Here is a 21,372-nt window from a genome sequence, read left to right as displayed (position 1 = left end):
CCATGCTGCAGAGGAGCTGAGTTGGAAGCTCTGTGTCTCTAGGCTCAGTAGTAGGTGTTTGCTCAGTGAACCCCCAGGACAGAGCATTCATGAAATCCCCAGAAGAAAGACTTTGTATCTCCTGTTACCATCAGAGAACCCTGTCCAGGGGACGTATTCAGATGTCGTGGGAGCACTAAGATATTTCGAGGAGTTACAGTCTACCCCTAACACTTGCTGCTAAGCCTGACACTGCCGCCGCCACTCCCCCAAAACGGTCACCTCCAACATTTTACGTTTACTCAGTTATCATTTGGCAAGTATTTGTTGTTCCAGGCACTGTTCTAGGCATTGGGGCCACATCAGGGACTGAAACAAAGTCTTTCTCTCGAGGAACGTATGTCCTGGTTTGGGGGAAGGAGGGACAGATGATAAATATATAGTAGCTCATCAAAGTGTTACAGGGCAAAAATAAAGTTGTCTCGGGTGGGAGGTGTGCTGCAGAGAGGGATAGAGGGTACCTGCAGAGGGTTGTGGGTGAGGGTACCAGCCTCACCCACAGGCAGGGGTTGGGAGGTAGAGGCTGGCTGGACACAGTCTGGGGAGAGAAGAGCCCACCATGGTGAAAGGAAGGGGCTGGGGGTGGCAGGCAGAGCTGGAGGTGAGGTTGGAAGGTAGCAGGGCATGACCAGAGGGGCCGTAGGCAGTGCCGTGAGGACTGGGTTGTCGTTTTCATGAGACTAAGCCAGTGCTGTGTTTTGAGAGTGACAGCATCTGAATTATGTGTAGGAACAATCGCTCTGCTTGCCATGTTGGATTTGGGTTTGCTGGAAGGGAGCAGAGAAACGGGGGTGAGAGATGGTGGGGACATGGCTCTGACCTCCGGGCAAGCTGCATTCCCTTACCCAAGAGCCCCTGTCTACAGTGGCAGTGTTGCTCTTTCCCGTTAGTGGAATTTGTTCTTCTGTGTCAGGTTTGCAGCTGAGTAAGCTATTGTCCAAGGGTTCCAGCGCAGGAGGGTGCTCAAGGGAGGGACGTGGCCTCGGGGTAGGGGTGGGCGCCTTGGCTGGCACTGGGCATGGTGTTTGTCTCACTGCTTTCCTTCTAGACCTGCGGGGGGCATGGTCCCCGGAGTGAGTGTAGACCACACTGGGAGCTGTCCTCTGAAGTGGAGGGGTCGTAGGGTGCTAGCTGGGCTGTTGGGTCGGCGGGGGCGGGGTGGGGGGGAGTTGTAAGAGGGAAGCTGCTTACTTGGACATTGGGTTTCGTTGGGCCTCAGGCAACATCATCACGGATACCTGTTACCTTTATGTTCACTGAATTCCCCGATGAACTTGGATGAACCCAGAAGGCCTGACTCACTAGAGAACTTTCCAGGGGACACCCTGTCCCCTCTGTCTGCATGCTGGACTGGTGCTGTGGTCTAACCTGCGTGCAGACCACGTCCTCCTTGTCAGTGGTACTCACGGCAGCGCCTGTCCCAGGCTTGTAGAGCATGGTGACCTCTGGGAACATGGGGCGTGTCCCCTTTCCTTGACCCTGGGCTACTGCACCTGCCACCTCCTTGTCAGGCTCAGACTCCTCTGTTTTCAGGACTTAAGTAGATTCTGCAGTTACGGTGACAGGTGCCATTGGCATAGCTGTTGAAGTGACCACTGACCCATTGCAGCGGGGTGGGGGTGGTTGGTGGGGAGCAGAAGTGCCCTGGCCACCAGAGGAGCTTCCTGTTCCCCTGCAGTGTGCTGGCCTGGGGCCTGGGGCCTGGGGCCGGGCGGGTGGGCCTGTTAGCCGGTGCGTGGGCAGCAGGGGAGGGCGGGGCAGCTGGAGTAGAGCCGCTCTCAGGGCCAACAGGCCCTGCTGCACCCGCACGGTGCTTGTTTACCTGCTGGGGAAGGTCGAGGGTGGTGCAGGCTGCCGGGCCTGGAGAGATCTGGGTGGAATGGTAGAAGTAGGCTTTCCCTATTTCATCGGCCTATTGTTTTATTTCAAAAGGCTGAGACGTTCTCAGTCTGTTTATGGGCAAAGGGGCAAGAGCCCGTGTGAGGTGAGGGAGAAGGTGCAGGAGGGCCAGAGATTGTGGAGGCACAGAAGGGGTCCCCAGCACACTGGGCGGGTGTGGCCACCCCAGAGGGGTCCACAGCGTTCCCACAGGGCAGGCCGGGGCTCCTGTGGGAGGAGCCCCCTGGAGGGAAAGAGGAGCCCTGCCCAGTAAGACCAGGGTGGATCAGGCCCCTGTGGTGCCAGAGACCCTTCCCACTGGTCGGCCGCTGGCCCGGCGCGTGGAGAACCTGCCTGGAGGGAGGCGGTGGCACGGGGGGGCAGCAAGCTCAGCTCGGTGCCGGGCACGCACGCCACCCAGCACGGGGCTGCGGGCACCAAAGCCTCTTGTTCCCTAGTTGACATCACTGGTGCTCCTTCCAGGGCCGGGTTTGGGGGTAGATGATAGCTGTTTGACTTCCTGCGTTTACGTCTGCGTAAGACCAGCACTTTAGTGTTTAGTGTCGTGTCCCACGTGAGTGTCTGGGGATAGAGTTCCCCCGGAAGACGTCTTGACCACCTGTCAAAGGTGAGGTTCTCCAGCTACTGAATGTTCATGTGTCACCTTTGCACAGTGGTCCCTGTGGGTCCTGTCACCTGTGTGGCTTTCTCTCAAGCCCGCCGGTGGGGACGATGGGAAGATTGCCACCCTGAGCCCCAGGGCAGTGCTGGCCCACCCAGACTGTGGCAGTGCGGGCCGTGGAGGTGACCCCCGGTGGACTCCGGACCCCTGCCCCTTAGCTGGCCTGCCAGAATGTGTTCACAGGGTCACTTTAAGGAGAGCGGGTGTGTGGCGGCCTGCAGCCAGGGCCCCCACAGCATTGTCCGGCTGCCTGTCCTGTGTCCCCCAGCCTGGGCCTTGCTGCCCCCCTGAGCTGAGGCATCCCTTGGGCTGAAGAGTCCCGCTTCCTCCCGTGGCTGGACAGACTCTGTGACGCGGGCCCGAGTCTGCGCAGCGTCCGAGTCACAGGGTCCGGCCGGCTCATTTTGGCTCTTGGGGTTTTCTGATTTTTACTTTTGCTCGTGCTCGTTAGTCTGAGGTACAGCGTTTGTACTTGGGCACAGCAGTCTGAGGCCGTGAAGTGGCCCAGGGCCGCAGGGTTCGACTCTGTTTCTCCCGGCTGCTCTGCCAGCCTGCAGGCGACGCCCCGTTCGGGCTCTGCACCGAGGATGGAGTTGGTGTGGTGGCGCCGCTTCCCGCCCCGCAGAGCAACGAAGAGGCCTTGCCGCCGGTCGCTGGGAGCTCTCCGGTGCCAGTGTTCCTCTGGTGCCCGTTCCCTGCACGCTCCATGTCCTGTGCCAAGGACGCAGGGACAGACCCGGTGCCGTGCCCTGGAGACCTGCCGGCCGCTGGGAACCACACACACGTGGGCAGAGGACATGACGTAGTTCCCAGGCTCATCGGTGTCAGATTTCAAGAATCTCAAGAGGTTTGAGGGATGAAGGTTTGCCAGGTGCAAGAGGGGCCGGGGGTCTTGGGTGTTAGTGAAGGCTAGAGGCAGAGCGGCAGGGTTGGGGGTACCAGCTCAGGTAATGGGGAAGGAAGGAAGAGGAGAAGACGTAGAAAGGACGTTCATCAGTCCTGTATGATGATCTGTGTGCTTTATTCGGGATTGCTCATTTACTGCCAGAAACCCTCTGGGGTGAATTTTAGAGATAGGGAGACCGTGAGGCTTGGGGGCAGCTCAGGGTAGCACCCTACCAAGGGAAGATGTGGAGAACTGAAGTTGGGGCGATGGTTTGGAAGACACTGTCATGGCCAGTGAGTGGTTCCTGTTGGCTAGTGGCAGGTACACAGCCCGGGCTAGGTTCCTGAAGGGCCTTGTAGCCCTCGTGCTGGTTGGCAGTAAGAAGGAGAGGGTCTCTGGAGGAATGGCTAGGATGGAAGTGGGGTGCATGGGACAAGGGCACCTGGGGCAGGGGCGAGAGTAGAGAGGCAGGGCTGATGGGGAAGCAGGGCCCCAGGATGGCTAATTCCCAGGGTCTGGGCCCAGGGCCCCATGCTGCTGCCACAGGGCGTCCGGGCTGTTACTCTTCCCAAGGGTGAATGAGCCTGCAGGCGCTAAAAGGCTGGCTGAGGTGGAGGATATGGGGGCTCCACCCCGTTGCAGCCCCTTCTGCACAGCAGCCAGCCAGGGGCTGCTGGGGTGACCCCGTGCACAGCTGGGCCTGGGGTCCCTGCGTGACACATGGGGGTGAGCGTTTCCTGGTTAGCTGTGTTGGTGACCTCAGGACAGAGAGGATCTAAGAGTCTGTATGAATAGGATTTTGTTTTTTTAAAGATTTTATTTATTCATGAGAATATAGAGAGAGGAGAGAGAGGCAGAGAGAGAAGCAGGCTCCATGCAGGAACCCGATGTGGGGCTTGATCCTGGGTCTCCGGGATCATGCCCTGGGCCAAAGGTGGGGCTAAACCACTGAGCCACCCGGGCTGCCCTGAATAGGATTTTAAATTCTAGTTTTGTTTTCTTGATCCTGTGACCTGGCTGTTTGTTCAGCTCTGCTGCTGGTCTGGCTGGAGTCCGGGGGGCTCCCAGGCGCCCGTGGTACTCCAGGGGACTGCCTGAGCAATCTTTGGGTTCTTCTGAAGTGTCATCTGCAGAGGGACACGGCATCTGGAGTCTGGGAATACATATCCATACGTTTCCCATTCACTCGGCCCCCATTCTGCTGTTGGAACAGACCCGTGCACGCACACGTGAGTGCTGATGTGTGCATAGCAGCTTGCTCATGTTTTAAAGTCATTTTTCAAATACTGTATTGGGTCACTTTTTATTTCTGTGCAGTCCTTCCTTGGGGCAGACAAGCTGTGAATTGGTTTCCGCTTTACCGATTCAGTGTCTTTTCAATTTAGGGAGGCCAGATGCTATTAAGATACGGTGCTCCCTCCACGAATCTGATTGTGTCCGAGACAGTTGCCAGGACGACAGAGTCTTCTGCTTTCTCTCCTGCTATTTTTATTTCTTTACTATCTCAAGTTGTTTTTGTCTCAGCCCCAAGTTAGCATTGTCTAGAATAGCGACGCTTCATAGCTGGAGTGTGTTGACACCGTGTGCTCTTGCCTCTGTGTTCACTTGGATAAGGACAGACTCTCGGTACATGGGGAGCCTCAGGGTCAGTTGACCTCAACATGCTGACGTTTAGCTTCCTGGAGTCCTCTCGACGTTCAGACCTTAGTTAGAACTTAATCTGGTACCCGGTTGTTTGTGTTAAATTATAGATTTTCCATTTAGAAGTTCATTTAAGAGCAAGAGCGCGTGGAGTCTTCAGTTGTCCTTTGCTCACAGGGCTGGAAGACGCGCTAAGATGTGCTGCGCTGCTGCTGCACCTCCGAGCTCCATGCAGGGCGCGTGGCTGAGGCTCACGCTCATCACCGGTCCGTGTGCCCCGTTGTTTAGATTTCTACGTGTGGAAGATAACGTGTTCCCTGGGGAGACTTTGCACCAGGTCCTCTGGGTTGAGTGTCCTTGCAGGGTATCCCATAGTGTCTGTGCCTCTGCTGAGGTCCAGTCACGTGTAACATCCTTGCACTCAACCTGACAAACCCCAGGTGCCCGGACTTTGCAGTGTATTCGGCCAGTACTTCTGTTTCAGAATTTCTGCAAAGAATACTATTTTCAGGTATTCAAACAAGGGTTTGAGTTAGGAGCTTTTCCACTCACAGCTGATGCGAGTCATTTAAAGTGTATGATCCTGTGATGCTTATGGCAGTGGGTTTGGCAGCTAAGTAGGGATGTATTTGTAGCAGGTTGTGGTGTTTGTGCTAAAAATAGAAGACACTCTTAAAAAGATGGCTTTTGGAAATTGTCTTTGATAAAATAAGATTTTGGAGGGGGAGTTGATTTTAGTTTTTCGATTTGATTTATGCTTAGCAGTAATGGAAAATCGGGGAAATTGTATATCAAAGAAGTGACTTCACTAAATTTCTTCAGTGCTCTTTAAAATCAAAGAAATGTCCTTAGAGCTCATTAGCCTCTATGTGTAATAATGGATAACAGAGTGAAAATTGGAATCCTCATCACTCCAGACTTACTTAGCCATTTGAGCTCCTCAGAGCATCTGGAAAGAACAGAATCCGTCATACCTGTTAGAACCCACATCCTGCCCCCAGTGGGGTGAAGCGGATCCAAGACAGATTCATTTAATCTTTCTTTAAAAATTCACTTTTTGACAGTCACACAACAAAGGACTTGATACATGTATACAGTTCTCCAGGAGAACTCAGCTAAGGAACTGTGAGCGTCCCTGAGCACCCCCGACACGACTGCCAGGAGCCAGAAATTCCCCGGCGGGACTTTGCAGTGAACCTGAGGGGTGGGAGACCATGAGAGTCCATCCCCAGGCCAGTGGGCAGGAAGGGCCGGGCCCCGGCACATGCCCAGGTCCCTCTCGGGCAGAAACTGGAGCAGCAGAGCTCTATGCATACGGACTGGCGGGTGACGGGAACATGAGGGGAATGAACGGAATTCGGTAAAACTCAATGAAGGCAGCGTGTGGGTGAGAGAGACAAGCTACGACATCTTCTTCAACCGCGCACACGAGGAGTTGCTGTTTAATTCAACTAACGCGTACGCGGTGTCACAGAAGATATTCCTGGACTTGAGACGTGAGGGTCCAGCCTGCCGCCAGCAGCCAGGTGGCTCAGCAGGTCACTTGACGTCTCTCCAAGGAGAGACGGTGCCCGCCTGCCCCTCGTGGCGTCAGAGCGCATGAGGCGGTGCCGGCAGCAGGACTCGCATCGACAACTAGGCAGGTGACTGCACTGGGCGTCACTCAGAGACGAGCACCAGGAGGAGAGACGAGGGACGCGGTCGCCCCGTCAGCGCCAGGGCTGTGTGGGGTGGCCGGCCACAGGAACCTCCCCACAAGAGCAGGGGGCCAAGACCAGTCACCGGCCCTCTCGGGAACCTGGAGGCCGTGTCCCAGGGCTCCCCGCCTGCTCTTCCCCGAGGGAGGTTGCTCACAAAGCAGCGGTTTTGGCCGCACGTTGGGGGAGGCCGGCGCTGGCCGGTGTGCAGGGCTGCGAGAGCCACGGCCGTCGGGGTAAGAACGAGGGGGCCGGGTGTGAGCGGGTGACGCGGTGCCCCTGCCACCACTCTCCGGCCCTGGGAGGGCCCTTCCCAGGTAGAGGCGAGGTCTCCTCCAGCAGGGACCCGCTCTCACACTTCAGCCCTGTAGCAAGTGAGGTTCAGAGTTACTTTGCTCTTTTCCTGGCTTCTTTTGGCTTAGTTGATTATCGTCCTCTTCCGTTTCATTTCCGCTGCTGCACCTCTTGTTGCGCCGTTCACGGCTGCCCTGGGCTGATAGGGTGCGCGTCTGCCCCTCGCCAGCGGCTGCTCTCACAGGGCCAGCCACATCCGGCCAGCCCGCGACGACGGGTGGCTTCCGTCCAGGCCCCTGGCCTCGGCAAGGCTGTCCTCGTGCAGCGTACTTCACACGTGTAATAAAGCTCACGTAGCTTTAGGCGGTCAGTTACCTCTATAAGGAGCAAAGATGTTTCCATGGCCCTTGACCCTGGCGCGTAGCTGTCCTGTCTGCGCGCTGTCTGTGCAGGCCCCGGCCTCCGTGTGGCGGCTCGGGCGGCCGGAGTCGCCTCCTGCAGTAGCCGTTCCCACCGCACGGGTCTGCCAGCCATGAACCGCTAGCTCTTGCTCAAGAAAGATACTCGCGCTTCCGTTTCATTTTCATATATAACGTCACCCAGCCTAGATTCCTGTGTTGGCCGCTCGTTTCCTCCGACACCCTGAGGTCCCCCCCACACCCCTGGCCGCTCGGCTTCGTGGACAAGTCTGAGGTCCCACCGTGTGCCGTCCTTGGGCCCGAGGGACATGTTCTCTGGCTGCTTCTGAGACTCTCCGTGTCTTTATCACTGCGTCCCAGCCACCTGGCGACCTTGTGCTTCTGGGTGGCTTTCTTTGGGTTTATCCTGCTTAGGGCTCACGGAGCGCCTCGGATGTGAGCCGTCCATCGTTTCCCTATCATTTGTAACACGTTCAGTCAGGATCCCCCCGAGACATCTTTCTTAACCCCTTCTGAGGACTCTCGACAGTGACCCACAGGTCACCGAGACTCTGTCCGTTTGTTGTTGTCCTTTTTCTCCGATGCCTCACCGTGGATAGTTTCTCTTGTCCTGTCTCCAGGTTCACAGCTGTGTCCTTGTGTTTATGTGATATGCTTTAATTCCATTGGGTTAGTTTGGGTCCTCCAAGAAACAGAAGTCAAGATGGATCAGATGTTGAGACTTGGGGAAACACCTGGGAAGGGGAAAGGGGAAAGACATGTGGTGCGGGGGGCAGAGGGGTCTTTAGTTCTTGGTGCCCTGTGCCGTCTGCGACAGGAGAGGAGGAGCGCAGTGTGGCGTAGCAGCGGCGCAGGGTGGCCCAGGGCCAGTGGGACCTGTCGGTGGAGCCCCACGGCCCCCCGGAGCACTGGAGCAGGCGGGCTGAGATGCTCTGCTGCTCGCAGCCTGGCTGAGTGACCGCCTCCGGGGGGGTCATGGCACAGCAGGACCAGGGTGGTGGATCGCAGGGGCAGCTGCTGGCACTGTGAGCACCTCGGAGCGGCACATTCTTGTGGCAGCCACACCCATCCAGTGGATTTTTATTTCAGAAATCTGTTTTTTCAATCCTAGGAGTTTGTTTCTTTTTATGTTTCCAGTTTTCTCATTGACTTTCATTTTTCACTTAATTCCCTGAGCATATGGAATATTTTTATAATAGGTTTCTAACGGTCTTGTTTCCTAATCCGTCCTCTTCGTTACCTCTGAGTCAGCTTGATGTGTTCTTCCCTGGACATGGGTCACCTTTTCCCCCTCACACGGCTAGAGGCCTTCCAGTGACTGCTGTCCATGGTGAGTTCTCTGGTTTTGAGTACTGGATCGTGTTCCCTCCCTTGGAAGAGCGGTAGGATGCTTACTCTGCCTGGCGTAGATCAGCTTCCGCTCTGCAGGTTTGAGTTTGATGTCTTAGCTTTTTGGTGAGTCTTACGTAGCTGGACTTGGAGGGAAGGGCTAACCCGGTACCCCGGTGTGCGGTGAGCCCGGCTGCTGGGACCTCGGTCACGCTGCCCGTCTCCGGGAGTGTCACCCCACACGTGCAGGGACACACACACACCCCAATCAGGGCTCCTTTTCTGCCCACCCCACCCCCCACCCCCAGCTCTGCCCACGGGTGCTAGCCACCCTGACCTGTTCGTCCAGTGTCTGGATGCGGACGGCTGAGGGGCGAGTCCGTGGTGGATTGGTCTGGTGGCCCTCATGTGGCCCGTCCCGAGCTGCAGCGCTGGCCAGGGTATGGGGGTCCAGGTGGGCTGCGGTCACTGCAGCTGCTCCTACAGGGCGTGCTCTGCACAGTCTTGTCGCCCTCGCTCCCCGTCCTGCCCCCTAAGCCGTTCCTCCTCTCTGCTGACCCGCAGGTCCTGTCTGTACCTGAAGCCTCTGTTCCTGTAGGTCAGACCGGGTTTCTCCAGCCTCAGGCACCTCCACTTTCTGAGGAAAGTATTTCATGAGGTCAGAAAAAGTGGGATTGATTCACGCCTCAAACACTGCCGGGGCATAGTGTGCTTCACATGTAGATGGAGTTCGGAGTTTTTTCCCAGGAGATTCAGTGAATATATGTGACTTCTTCTCAGCTGGGCTGTGTCCAAGCTGCTGGCATCCGAAGCTGTGTGGAGAGCGTCCCCGCTGTGTGCGTGAGGGAAGCGGCTGGGAGAAGCCTCCGTGTGTGACCCCCGACCTCATTGGCCACCTCATGGCACAAATACTGACCTGGCTCGGAGCATTGAGTGGCAGGGACCTTTTTCTACAATCCTGGAGTTTAAAATAGAGTCTCACAGTCAAACTCCGTGGCATCACTTTGCATTCAAAAGGTGCCCGTTTAGCCGCCTCTGAAGCCTCACCTGGAGCTCCGTGGCCCCGTTGCCGAACATGGGACCTGGCACGTGTGGCTCTTAGCGCATTGGTTGAATAGGTGAACTTTTCACCAAGTAGTAAAATCAGGTTCAGTGTCCTGTCCTTCCCCTTAGGGCAGTGGGCAGCATGGTTTTGTGGGGGTTTTTTTGATGTCGTTGTTGCTTTTAGGAAGAGTCAGAGAATAAATAATTGAAGGTTTATGCCCCCTCTGCCACAACTGCTCAGTTGGTTCCCCTGCTGGGCGGAGAGCATGCACGCCACATGACCAAGCTCCAGCGAACCTTGTTTTTACGGAAAATGGTCGTCAGGCCGGATTTGGTCTGCAGGCGGGGCTTTGCCGACCCGGCACCGGGCAGTAAAAGGCCAACAGCCTGGTGTAAATTCCCAGGGGAGCTGGAAGCCCTGACTCCCACAGTGTGAGCAGCAGCGTGATAATCTGGACCAGAGTCTTCTGCATGGGAAATGAAAGCCATCCTGATTGCTGTGTCAGCATCTGCTCATTGTTTACTTTTTCCTTGAGTAAGCAGTTCCACTTCTAGAAGTTCGTCTGAAGCACATAAATCTGGAGGGATGCACCGGAGGGTTATTTCTCATCAGGAAAGCTCGACAGAGTAGGGCCTGGCCGCTCAGGGGGTGCCGGGGCCAGAGGAGCTGGAGGCCCAGCGGGCGGGAGTGGACTCAGCCAGAGGACGCGGGTTCGGATTCTAGTTCCGTGGACATTCTGGCCGTTGACCTGGACAAGCTATGTAGCCTTTCTTTTAGGGGGAAGGAAAAAGAAGTGCGTGTGGTAGAAAGTAGTAGGAAGGGAGTGCACTCAGCACGAACCGCCCTTCCTTGGCTCCTGGGCCCCGGAGAGGCAGCCCTGCGGGAAGTTTCTCCTGCGCGCACCCTTCCAGGGGTAGTTTGGTCGTTCGCAGCTTTGTTTCAACGAGCAGATGCACATAGGAAGTAACATGGAAGAAGCAGCTAATTTTGTTCCCTCAGCGTGAAGTGTTCTGAGCAGAAACCCTCCCTGGGGCCTCTGTTGGCCGACACGCGCTGGGCAGGGACCTGGGAATCCGGAATCGAAGTCCAGGGACGCCGCCCCGAGAGGCCCAGGGAGCCTGCTGGTGAGGCCGCGCGTAGCTTCCGGCTGGGCTCAGCGCCTCTCATGGCGTGCGAGCTTTGCTTTGCTCTGTGGCTTCAAATTCGCTGTGCAAGGATGCAGGCGGGCCCACACGGCCACACACCAGCCCTTCCTCAGCGACGGACTCCGGCGGACGGTGGCGGGGAGCGCATGCTCCTTGCTGGGGACACGGGTGACGTTGGAGAGCCTTCCGGAGCTCTTCCCCCGACAGGTGCACGCTCTGGCGCCTGGACCCGGTGCTGCGGGTGCTCCTAGAGCTGAACAGGGGTCCCTCTCGGGTGGGCCCGCTCTTGGACCCTGTGGAGCCTCTGCTGCCGACGCTGCTGTGCCTACCGTGCCTACACGGCAGTTGGGGGCGGGGGGGCGAGCCTAGGGCGCCCCGGCCTGCGCTCCCTCCTCATCCTTGCTGTCGGCGGGTCGCCTGGTGTCTCTGCAGCTGGGGCCTCCATCCGGGTGCCCTGCCTCACTGTTCAGACGTGCCCCGCGTGTCCTGCAGGCAGAGCATTCGGGTGTGTCCCCTGGGGCTGCCGCAACGAGCGCCCTCACGCAAGCTGTGGAAGCAGCAGGCCTGTGTTGTCTCAGCTCTGAGGTCGGGGGTATGGGCTCAGGGCGTGTTCCTCCTGGACGCTCCAGGGGCGGGCCTGTTTCCTGCCCGCCTCCGTGGTCTGGCCGCCTCCTCTCGTCGACCTCGTGGGCCCCTTGTGCCGACCCTGGGCCCGCATGGACAGTCCAGGGCAATCTGCAAAGCCCCTTGTGCCGTGGGAGCTCGCGCAGGCCCAGGACCTGGGGTTCGGGGTGTTGTTCCACCTGACACGGTCCCCCTCCTTGACGCAGGCACTCCATGGACGCCCGTGCTCGTCCTCGTAGTACGAGCTTCCCTGAGCTGCCCCCTCTGCCCTCCTTTCCTTGGCTTCCCTGGGCCTCCGCTTGGAGCCAGGGCGACTGCCCCAGGCTGCCTCAGTCCCACTCACCAGGCCGTCTGCGTCCACAGGTCAGGGTCCCCATGGCATCTCCTTGCTCTTCCCTGGGCACCCTCAGCGGTTGGGGCGGCGCACACCTGTGGATCCCAGCACAGCTCCGTGTCTGGAGCCTCGGACCACCTTTGGAGCTGCCCCTCGCCTTCCCCGCGCAGTGTCCATGCCAGGCCGCCGCCTGCCCTCCCTGCTCCCCTCCTTCACTCGGGGCTTCCTGAGCTCCTAACGCATGAGGGAGCCCAACATGACTTTTAGTTCCTGTGGCCCCCACGGGGTGCGCTGCCTGCCGCCGGCCTGGCCCAGCAGCCACTGGTGCCCTGGTGCTCATCAGAGCCAGAGAGCGGAAGAACTGGCCTCGTCCTGCCACTGCCTGTGGCCCGTGTGCAGCCGGGGTGCCTGCCTCTCCCCAGAGTGTCCCCCGCTCTGTGCGGTGCTGCCCTGGGCTGTGGGTGTGTGTGGGGCCCGTTCCCTTCCCAGCTCCCCCCAAGACTGACCTCCTAGGGAGCTGGGTCTTGTCTCGTGTTTTCCCTTTGGGTTCCGAGCGCCCCTGGCACCGGGTGTCCCAGCCTGAGTAGCAGAGCCAGCCTGCCCTTGCCTCCTCTGCCCATGTCCAGCTCCCTGCTTGGACACGCCCAGGCTCAGCCCTGCCGCCAGCCCCCGGCAGCCCGGCCTCCGCCGCAGCCTCCAGAATCCCCCTGCAGACCTGCGTGACCCGCACGGGGCTGCCGGGCAGGTAGTGGGGAGAAAGTGCGGGTCCGGGGCCTCGGGACCAGCCAGTCGGCAGAGCTCTGTGCGGCCTGGCGGCGGCCCTCGCAACCTCCATCGGGACTCCCCTTGCTGTGGCCACAGATAAAGGAAGGACTGATTTATTTTTAAATCCTTTAGTACCTAAGGGCAAAACATGGAAGGTTTTTGTACGTAGTGTATACAGATCTGTCCACATTGATTTGAAAACATGAAAACATAAATTCAGTGTCTTGCTCCCATTTAGTAACTTGGCAAAGCCTACATGCTCGAGTGTTTGCCCGGCCCCACGCAGCCCTTCCCTCCAGGGTGAGTCGTGTGCAGCGCCATTGCGGGCTGCCCCGCGCTGTGGCCGGTGCTGCCTTCCGTGGCCACCCAGAGCCCACCGTGCCTGGTGTTGCCGCAGACGCCTCTGCCCGTGGGAGTGGGCTTTGGCTGCAGGCCGTGGGAGGGCCGGCAGGAGACCTCTGGCCTCCCAGCCCCACTGCTGCCCCGACACACAGCCCGCCAGGGGCCAGTCTGCCTCTGTGACCTGCCTGCGTAGACCCGGAGGGCGGAGGGTCCGTGGTAAACCCACCGGAGTCCCCCCGAGTGTGCTGTTGCAGCCAGGACCCTGGAGAGCAGTGCCCTCTGCGGGTGTGAGTGGGTGCTTCAGCATGACTGCGTTTTCACACCGAGGCCCCACAGGCGCCTGCACATGTGGGTGCCCGCAGAGCCCCGTCCCTGCAGGGCGCTCGGGGCGATAGAGGCCACCGGGGCGAGTGGGGCTCGTGTGCCTCGTCAACCGTTGTGACCATGGCTTTCCCTCCCACAGCTGCCAGGCCGCAAGTACTGCCCCGGGTACAACGCGGACGTGGGTGACAAGTGGATCTGGCTAAAGTGACGGACTTCCGCCCCGCCCCCCTACGGGCTGCATCGCGGCGACGACGAAGAGGCTGCCACCTGCCGCGTCCTGTGGACTCCACGTAGCTTTAACACGCGGGGGGAAGGTAACGGACTGGGGCGTGGCCTGGCCAGAGCAGGCTCCCTGTAGAGTAGCTGAGCCCGGGGAGGGCCTCGGGGTTACGAGGCTCCTGAGGCTCCGCAGCTTGTAGCTTTGTTCAGGAAAACCCTGCTGTGGAAGGCCAGATTACTAGAGGAAGCTCCTTTCATTACAGCTGTGCTCTGTGTCCTGCAGATCTTGTACTTGGTGGCCTCTGACTTCAAGAAATAAAACTGCTTCCACGGTGTTTCCCTGCATCCTACATCTGCACCTGCACTCGTCACGTGTGTGCACACGCGTGTTTGCTTACACTTCACCACCGTGCGCTGTCGTGGGTCTGGTTTACTGAGACAGAGGCCAGGACTCGGGGCTTCTGAAGCGCTGACTCCACCTGGCTGGGCGGCACACCTGCGGCGGGAGGGGGAGGCCAGGACAGGGAGGAAGTCGCCGTGGGAGGACACGGGTGTGTGGTGCATTTCAAAGAAACGTCAGAAAACATGCACGATGCCCATCACCATCCGGGCTTGAAAACCCCCAGGAGGGGAGCACGAGCTCAGAAAGTGCAGTGACGAGTACAGACGGCGGAAAGGCTCCTCTCTTTACTGAAACCTGGGAAACCGGCCCTTGTAGAGGTGGGTGCTGCGTCCCAGGAACGGCTGCACGTCCCAGGAACGGGAGCCCCCAGCCAGGCTGGCCCTGCCCCACACACAGGCCCCTGGCCACCCGCCCCGTTTAAACCTGGGTGATAGAAGCGACATGCAGTGTAGGGTTCCGCTCCTCGCCCTGCGGGCTGCCCTGGCTGCCGCTCGGGTGCCCACTCGGGTGCCCGCCATCCCCTTGGTGGACAGGCAGAGGAGGCCGCAGACGGCCCCTCTGCAGTCCTCCCCTGCCCTCCCCCTCCCCTCCCACTTCTTCCTTTCCCCTTCCCACCTTCCCTTTTGGGGAAGGGGTGTTTTACAATTGAAAAGAAAGTTTCCCAGCAGCAGCGTGGGAGTTGGAGGCCTACCTCAGGGTGGAAGCTCTGCGCCTCCCTGAGAAACCCTGCTCTCACCGCTGCGTGGAGGTGCACTCGGCACCCGGCCAGCCGTGCAGTGTCTTCTGGACTAAGTGCCTCACAAACCATTAAGGAGAAGAGGAAGGAAAAGAAAAACCTCTTTAATTATCTTGGCTGTCCCCGATGTCTCGGCCGTAATGAGCTCGCTCTCTGCGGCAGCGTCCCCACCAGGGGGCGGGGGGCGGCTCTGCTGTGCGGTCAGGACCGCCGGGTGGGAGCGGCTCACTCCACCCGCGGACGCGTCCCTCCCAGCCTGTGTGGGGCGCCCGGTGACCTAACCCCGTGGGGGGCGCGCTGGTGGTTTGTGTGCTGAGAAAGCCTCTGTTTCACTTCCCGGTGCTGCCGGCCTGTGAGTGCCGGGCAGAGAAAAGCAAATAAACAGTGACCAGGGCGTCTCTCCAGGGAGACCTGGGAGTTTGGGAGGCGCCCCTGCAGGGTCTCCGTACTTCAGAGCAGCTGGCCTCGCAGAAATGCCGACAACCCCAAAAAACCCCAGAGCTGAATGAAACCGTGCGTGTTGAAACCCGCCGTGTTGGGGTCTCAGCGCGCCAAGGACCAGGTGCTGTGCTGTTGCGGCCGCGCGCTCCCGTCCGCAGGCTTGCTCACCGGCTCCGTCTCACGGAGAAAGTGCTCATTTTTTCTTTAAAGAGCTTTTCTGTTCCGTCAAATTTTGTAACCCAGAGAGGTTAGGAACATTTAGCCCCTCGAAGGGAGTTAGAGAACGTTCCCTCCGTCCACCTCGGCCAGCAGGTCGCCGTGTCCTGTGGCCGCCCCGCTCCGCCAGCACGGCTCCCGCAGGCGAGGAGGCTCGGCCCTGGGGCAGGGGAGCCTGCAGGCCCTGGACCTCCGCGGACGCTTGCCAGGACCCATCCTGTTTCTCCAAAGCCCATTTTTTTTCCCCAGCAGCCTGCTGGCCGCTAATCTGGCTTGGGATCTTTCTGTGTCCTGCTTTCCAGTGACCCGTTTCTGGGTTGGTGGTTCTGCGCCGCACACATGTCAGAACAAAGGCAGGCCGGCAGCTGCTTCTTGGGGGAAGGCACAGTCCATGCCCACCCTGGGCGCAGATCTGCAGGCTGTGGGGCCTTGGCAGAGTAGGGGCGGAGAGAGAGCCACAATCACTGTCATACATTTGGGCTTTTAGAGGGAAAGAGTAGGCGGCAGCCCCTGGCTGGTCAGGATTCGATGAATGAAGCATGTGCCCGGGTAATTCTAGGTTTTATATCTGGAGAGAAATAAGAGCTGGAAACCAGAGGCTTTGCTTTGGGAAGATCACGAGCCAGCACTCAGAGGCAGAGACTCCGCGGCCACCCCCATCAGGAGGGATTGTTTCATACTGTTGTGGACTTCAGGGGGAAGAGGGCCCCGTGGAGCGACGTGTCCCCAACCTGAACAGGGGAGCCTCCGGGAAAGGGCCCCCCCGCCAGCCCCGATACCCCCAGTGTGTTGGGGGCCCCCAGGCTGCGGAACCCCGTTTGAAACCACTCCCCCAGGGGCCCCGGGGGCGCCATCGGCTAAGCATCTGACTCTTGATTTTGGCCCAGGTCGTGATCTCAGGGTCCCGGGGTCGAGCCCCACTTCGGGCTCCGCGCTCAGCACCGAGGCTGCTTGGGTTTCTCCCTCTCCTCCTGCTCCCCACCCCACTCGCGTGCTCTCTGTCTCTGAAATGAATCTTTATACGGAAAGAAACTCCTCCCCCAAAAGAGCCTGAGTTCTCCCCGTGTAGCCTGTGGTCGTCCACGCGGCTCGGTGCCGCCGTGCCGCAGTCGCTGTGATTTTCCTCATTAGACCTGTCACTACGTTTCATTTGTCCGCGCTACTGACTTGAAATTCTTAAATAAAGAATTGTTCTAATCAGAGTAGTACCCCATTTTTTCATCAGCGACGCTTCCTAAGTGAAGGCCGGGAAGCTCCCTGGTGACGCCCGCATCTGGAAGCCCCCCCACCCCCGTTCAGTGCCGTGTACTTGCAGGGAATTAACCTCTTTCAGGGAGGCCGTGCGAGGAGTCTGCTAAAGATCCAGGAAGCATTTTGCTCTGCACATAGACGCAGCGGCATACGGCAACCCCCCCGCAGTGGGTGCTCACGGAGCCTCCTGAGTCCCTGGCACCGCACGCAGCCGCAGGCTCGGATCTCTCGTGTGCAAAAGTGGAAACCGCTGTGAGGCCCCGGGACCCGGCAGTGAGGCGAGCATGTCGGCCGAGCGGGTCCGGGCCGGCCCTGGGGGTGACGCAGAAGAGCAGTGGCTTCGGGCAGCGTTGGCTGCTCCTGGTGGATCTGGACGGGGCCGACAGCGACAGGGCCTCAGGGAGCGTGTCGGGGTGGGTGGACGCCCTGCGGGCTGCGGCAGGGACAGCACAGAGGAGGGAGCACAGGGTCCCTCCCCCAGGAGCTTCCTCCAGGACGTGCAGGCCCCCAGGAGTCCCCGCCCGCAGGTTGCCAGGCACTCGCCGCTGCCCGCCAGCCCCGTCCTGTGGGGCAGCCCTCCTGGAGGGGAGGTCACCGCTGTGGACACCTCGTCCCTCCACCCGAAGGCACCACGTTCCCCTGAACGTCGCAGTGGAGTGCGCTCGGCCCGAACCCTCCGTAAAAGCCTGGAGGCCCGAGGACCATTTCGATCTTCATATTCCAGCCACTCGAGGCGAACAGGGGCCCCAGCCCTTGCACCGCGATGACGGGTGTAAGGACGGGCGGCCGGGTGCCGCGTTGGAGCCCACGTCTGGCCCCTGGGGTGCGCCCCCCGCCGGCCCGCGCTCGGGGTTTGTATGCTGAGGAAGGCCCTGGCGTGAGTGCTCGGCCGAGACCCAGGCTCCTCCGGGGGACCCGGGGAGCTCGGGGGACGCCCTGCAGGGTCCCCTTACTGCAGGCCGGCCAGGGTTTAGTCTCACCTCAGGGCTGCGCTTGGCCCGGCTCCCCGTGAGCACGGGCTGCTCAGGGCTCCCGCCGAAGGGGACTCGGTGCCGCGGGTGACGGATCGGCCGGTGAGCGTGGTCGGGGGTCCCCGGGGCGCAGGTAGGCAGGGAGTCAGCAGCTGGGGCCCGGGGCGGGGGCGGGTGTTGGGGGCCAGGGACCGGCGTGCCCGCCGTGGGGTCGTGCCGACGCTGGCCTGCGACCTGGCTGCTTCTCCCGCGGCTTGCCCCCCTCCTCCCCTCCCAGCCCCACACACGGGGTGACACCCAAGGCCCCTGCCGTGTCGGCCCCTAGACCCTTCCGTCAGGAGTCGCGGCTGTCCGCGGGGCTGAGCGGAGTCCACAGCCAGAGGCTGCTGTCCGTCGGCCCCTGGTTCGGAGCTCTCGGCTGCGCCCTCCCCGAGAACGCAGTCCCCTGGCCCCGCTCGTGCCCCCCCGGCCCCCGCCGACCCCAGCGCACCTGCCTGCTAGTGCTAGTGCCGCGGTGGCCTCGCCTCGTCGGGCATCTGGTGAGCCTCGCGCCGCCCCTCCCCTCCCTGTCACAGCTGCTGGGCCCCAGGCACCTTTGGGAGAGGACCCCGGGCTGGGCCTCGAGGAGGGTGACGGGCGCCACGTTCAGGACGGCCCTCAGCCCTAGTGCCGGCCGCGGGACAGCGAGCTCCCGGTCATGTTGCCGTGGCCCCTGCCACCCCGAGGCCTGGACGCCTGCACCGCGGCTCGGTCCGCACACCCGGCTCCGGCACGGCCCTCCGTGCACACGCCGTCTGGCGTCTGCACACTTGACCTGAAGCTTGCCTCTCGCTGGAGAAACGTAGTAACTTCATTTCTGTTGAAACGAGAAGCAGGAGGAGCCTGCTCTACCCCGGCCAGAGCCGCAGTGAAAACCAGCCGCTCCTGCGAAGGGGGAACCAGCCTCGCGGAGAGGATGTCGTCGAGCTGCAGCCCGGCTCCAGCCGCCAGAAACCCCCCGCACCGAGCTGGCCAACCGGCCGTTTGAGCAGCGCTGCCGTCCACGGCGGGCGCGGCCCTCGGGGCCCTTCCGGAACCCGCCGCCGCCCCGGTGCTCAGGCCGTCAGGGCCCACGGGCCGCCTGGGCGGTCAAGGCGCGGCTGCACCTGCCCCGGGGAGCCCCGGTCTCTGCTCGCCCAGCGGGCACCTGTGCCGTCCGTGTGGCCGCCTCGCGTCGGGTCTGCCCCGCCGGGCCCTCCGCTCTGAGTGGTGTGGCCGTGGGCCGCGGGGGAGGTTGCGTGACCCCGCCGGGCGGACCCCTGTGCCTGGAGCATCGCCCCTGACCCCGGCAGCCCCGGAGGGCTGGGACCCGCTGCCCGGAGCTGACGGTGCCGTGCTGCCGGCGGGCCCTTGGGAGGCTGCGGGGGAGGTGCTGCTTCCCGGCCTCGCCCTCGGCTCCCAGACCCCCCACCCCAGCTGAGCGCTGCTTCTGTCTCACGTGTCCTCCTCTGTCCGCTGAGGGCCCTGCGATGACATCGGCGCTGCACGGCGTCAGGGCCGTCCCCACCCCAACATCCTGACACCTGCGAAGTCCCTGGGCCGCCCAAGGTCGTGGAGGCGCTGGTCGCCGCGGTCAGTGCCTCTGGGGGGCCCTCACGCTGCTGCAGACCCCGAGACACCTCGGGGAACCACGGGGCCGTCCTGCCACCTCCCGCCTCGCCTCCCGAGGGGCCTGGCCGGGAGGGCTCCCCGGAGAGCCGGCTCCGTGCTCTTCTGTGTGTGGAGGCGTCCACCGCCCCGTCGTCCGCAGGTGTGCGTCAGGCCCGCCCAGCCCCTGGGGCGGAGCGCGTACTGTGTCCCCACGGTGGGTCCCAGGGTGGCTCCTGGGGCTCCCGGGGAGGACGCGGTGCAGGCGTCCTGCCTGTGGTGGGAGCGGAGAGGAAGCCGGGGCCCTGCGGGCCGTGGTGCAGCCTGCGGTCCGAGCGCCTGCACCTGTCACGCGGCCAGGGAGAGCCCTGGCCCCGGCTTCCCCCAGACCTCCCAGCGGCTCCGGCACTGCACGCAGGCGGCTCCCGGGGTCGCCCGGCAACATCCCTCCCCTTGGGTCTCCCGCCTGCTTTGTCAGGGGTGTGGACCTGGCCCCGCGAATGGGCACAGGGACCCCGGCGGCCCCCCGCGTGGCCAAGACGGAGCAGGCCTTGGTGAGGCTCCGGGGTGGCCGTGGCCCATTCCCACCGTAAACCCTCTGGCCTGCTTCGTGGGAGACGGAGAGGCGGTCCGAGGGGTGGGCTCCTGCTGTGGCCCCTCCACCCTGGACAGTGCCGGGTCCTTGGTCCGGGCTCCTCTGCTCCTCCCGGAGGGGCCCAGAGACACCGCGAGGATGTGTGAGGTCTGGGACTCCTAGGTTTGTGGGGAGGCTGGTCGTCAGCCACGAAATTCTGTCCTCGAGGCCATGCTCCTGAGAGAAGGACAGAGCCTGGGGCTGGGGGGGGCCGTCTCCGGGCCCAGCCGGGGTCCTGGGGAGCCATTCTCATGGGGGCACTCACAGGAAGGCCCTGGACGACGCACAGCAGGGCCGGTGGGCCCCCCAGGGGGTGAATGGGGAGCTCCGAGAGCCCGGCCTTTCCTCTCTCTGCCCCTGGAGCCCGTAGCCGCAGCCAAGCTCAGCCTGGGGACGCGTCCCTCAAAGTCAGCGTGGCCCCGGCCATGGGGAGCGGGCCGGCGGGCGTGAGGGCCTGCGGACGGACAGACGGACGGAGCTCTGCCCCGGGGGCGTGTGGTGGCCCCGGGCTGCCAGGGGGCCGTGGAGCCGCCAGGGCTCCTTCTTGCTTCCAGAAGCCCCGGGCCTTTGTTGGCTTGCAAATCCTCCTCCTTGACCCCAGCAGCCAGCTGTGCTGAGGAAACGCCCAGAAACGGGTGTGGTGGGGGCCGCACCCCCCGCCGGGCCAGGCCCAGACCAAAGTGGTGCCCGCCGACAGCACGGGCCTGACGGCGACTCACGGCGGCCCTCGGCTAGGACAGGTGGGCGCTGCCAGGCCTGCGGGGCCGGGGTCTCCACCCGCTGCAGGGCCACAGGGAGCTGCCGGGCGGGGGGCCTGGTTCCCAGCGCTCGTGGGTCCTTCCCATCCAGCATCGGGACCCTTGGAGCGGGGCCGCGGGGCCAGGCCAGCTGCCCCCCTCCTCGGGAGCTGGGGTCTGGTTGTTGGGGGGGGGCGGGTCGGTGTGCACCCCTCCAGCAGGCTGGGTCCCCGGGGGCCGACGCCGGTTGGGGTCAGCAGCTCCAGGGTCAGCCTGTCTGGAGGGCTCGGGGGCGCAAGGACGGAGCTGCCGAGTCCCCGAGCCGCTGCCTGGAGGAGGCCCTGGTGTCCAGGAGCCCCGAGGGCGGCCCTGGCTCCTCCCAGGCCTGGGTTTGCACCGCGCGCCCCGAGAGCTGAGGGCGGCCGCTCGGGAACACGGGGAGCCCACCAGGACACCCTTCCGGTCCTGGCACCTGGGATGAGAAAGCCCCGCGGCCGGGGCGGGGCAGGGGCAGGCTGGCCCGGGGACACCCCGACCTTCCTCAGGAGCCCACATCCCAGCGTCCGGAGCGCGAGCCGGTTGGCGCCTGCCCGAGGGAAGACGGACTTCACGGTCTTCGGGTTAATCTTCCTTTCTTGGTCTGACTTGTGCGCCGGTCGTAGAAGAGCTGCCTGTGCCCTCCCGGTGACGTCAC

General features: G+C 61.9%; 1 protein-coding gene across 2 annotated transcripts in view; it reads left to right on the top strand.

Annotated features, from left to right (window-relative positions):
• Positions 1-13,998, top strand: part of NDUFA10 (NADH:ubiquinone oxidoreductase subunit A10) — a 48,200-nt gene extending 34,202 nt beyond the window's left edge. Inside the window, exons 10-11 of one of the 2 annotated variants that reach the window (XM_025463663.3) lie at positions 9,430-9,507; positions 13,584-13,998. In XM_025463663.3, the coding sequence (XP_025319448.1) occupies positions 9,430-9,507; positions 13,584-13,652 (147 nt within the window). In that variant the 3' untranslated portion in view covers positions 13,653-13,998. The remainder of the gene's footprint in view (positions 1-9,429; positions 9,508-13,583) is intronic. The other variant, XM_025463664.3, reaches the window with a different exon arrangement.
• Positions 13,999-21,372: the final 7,374 nt, after the last annotated feature.

The sequence above is a fragment of the Canis lupus genome, chromosome 25, assembly GCF_003254725.2.
Source record: "Canis lupus dingo isolate Sandy chromosome 25, ASM325472v2, whole genome shotgun sequence".
In the NCBI taxonomy this organism is placed as follows: domain Eukaryota; kingdom Metazoa; phylum Chordata; class Mammalia; order Carnivora; family Canidae; genus Canis; species Canis lupus.
The sequence above is the reverse complement of the archived record's forward strand: the minus strand, read 5'-3'. Positions and strand labels throughout refer to the sequence as shown.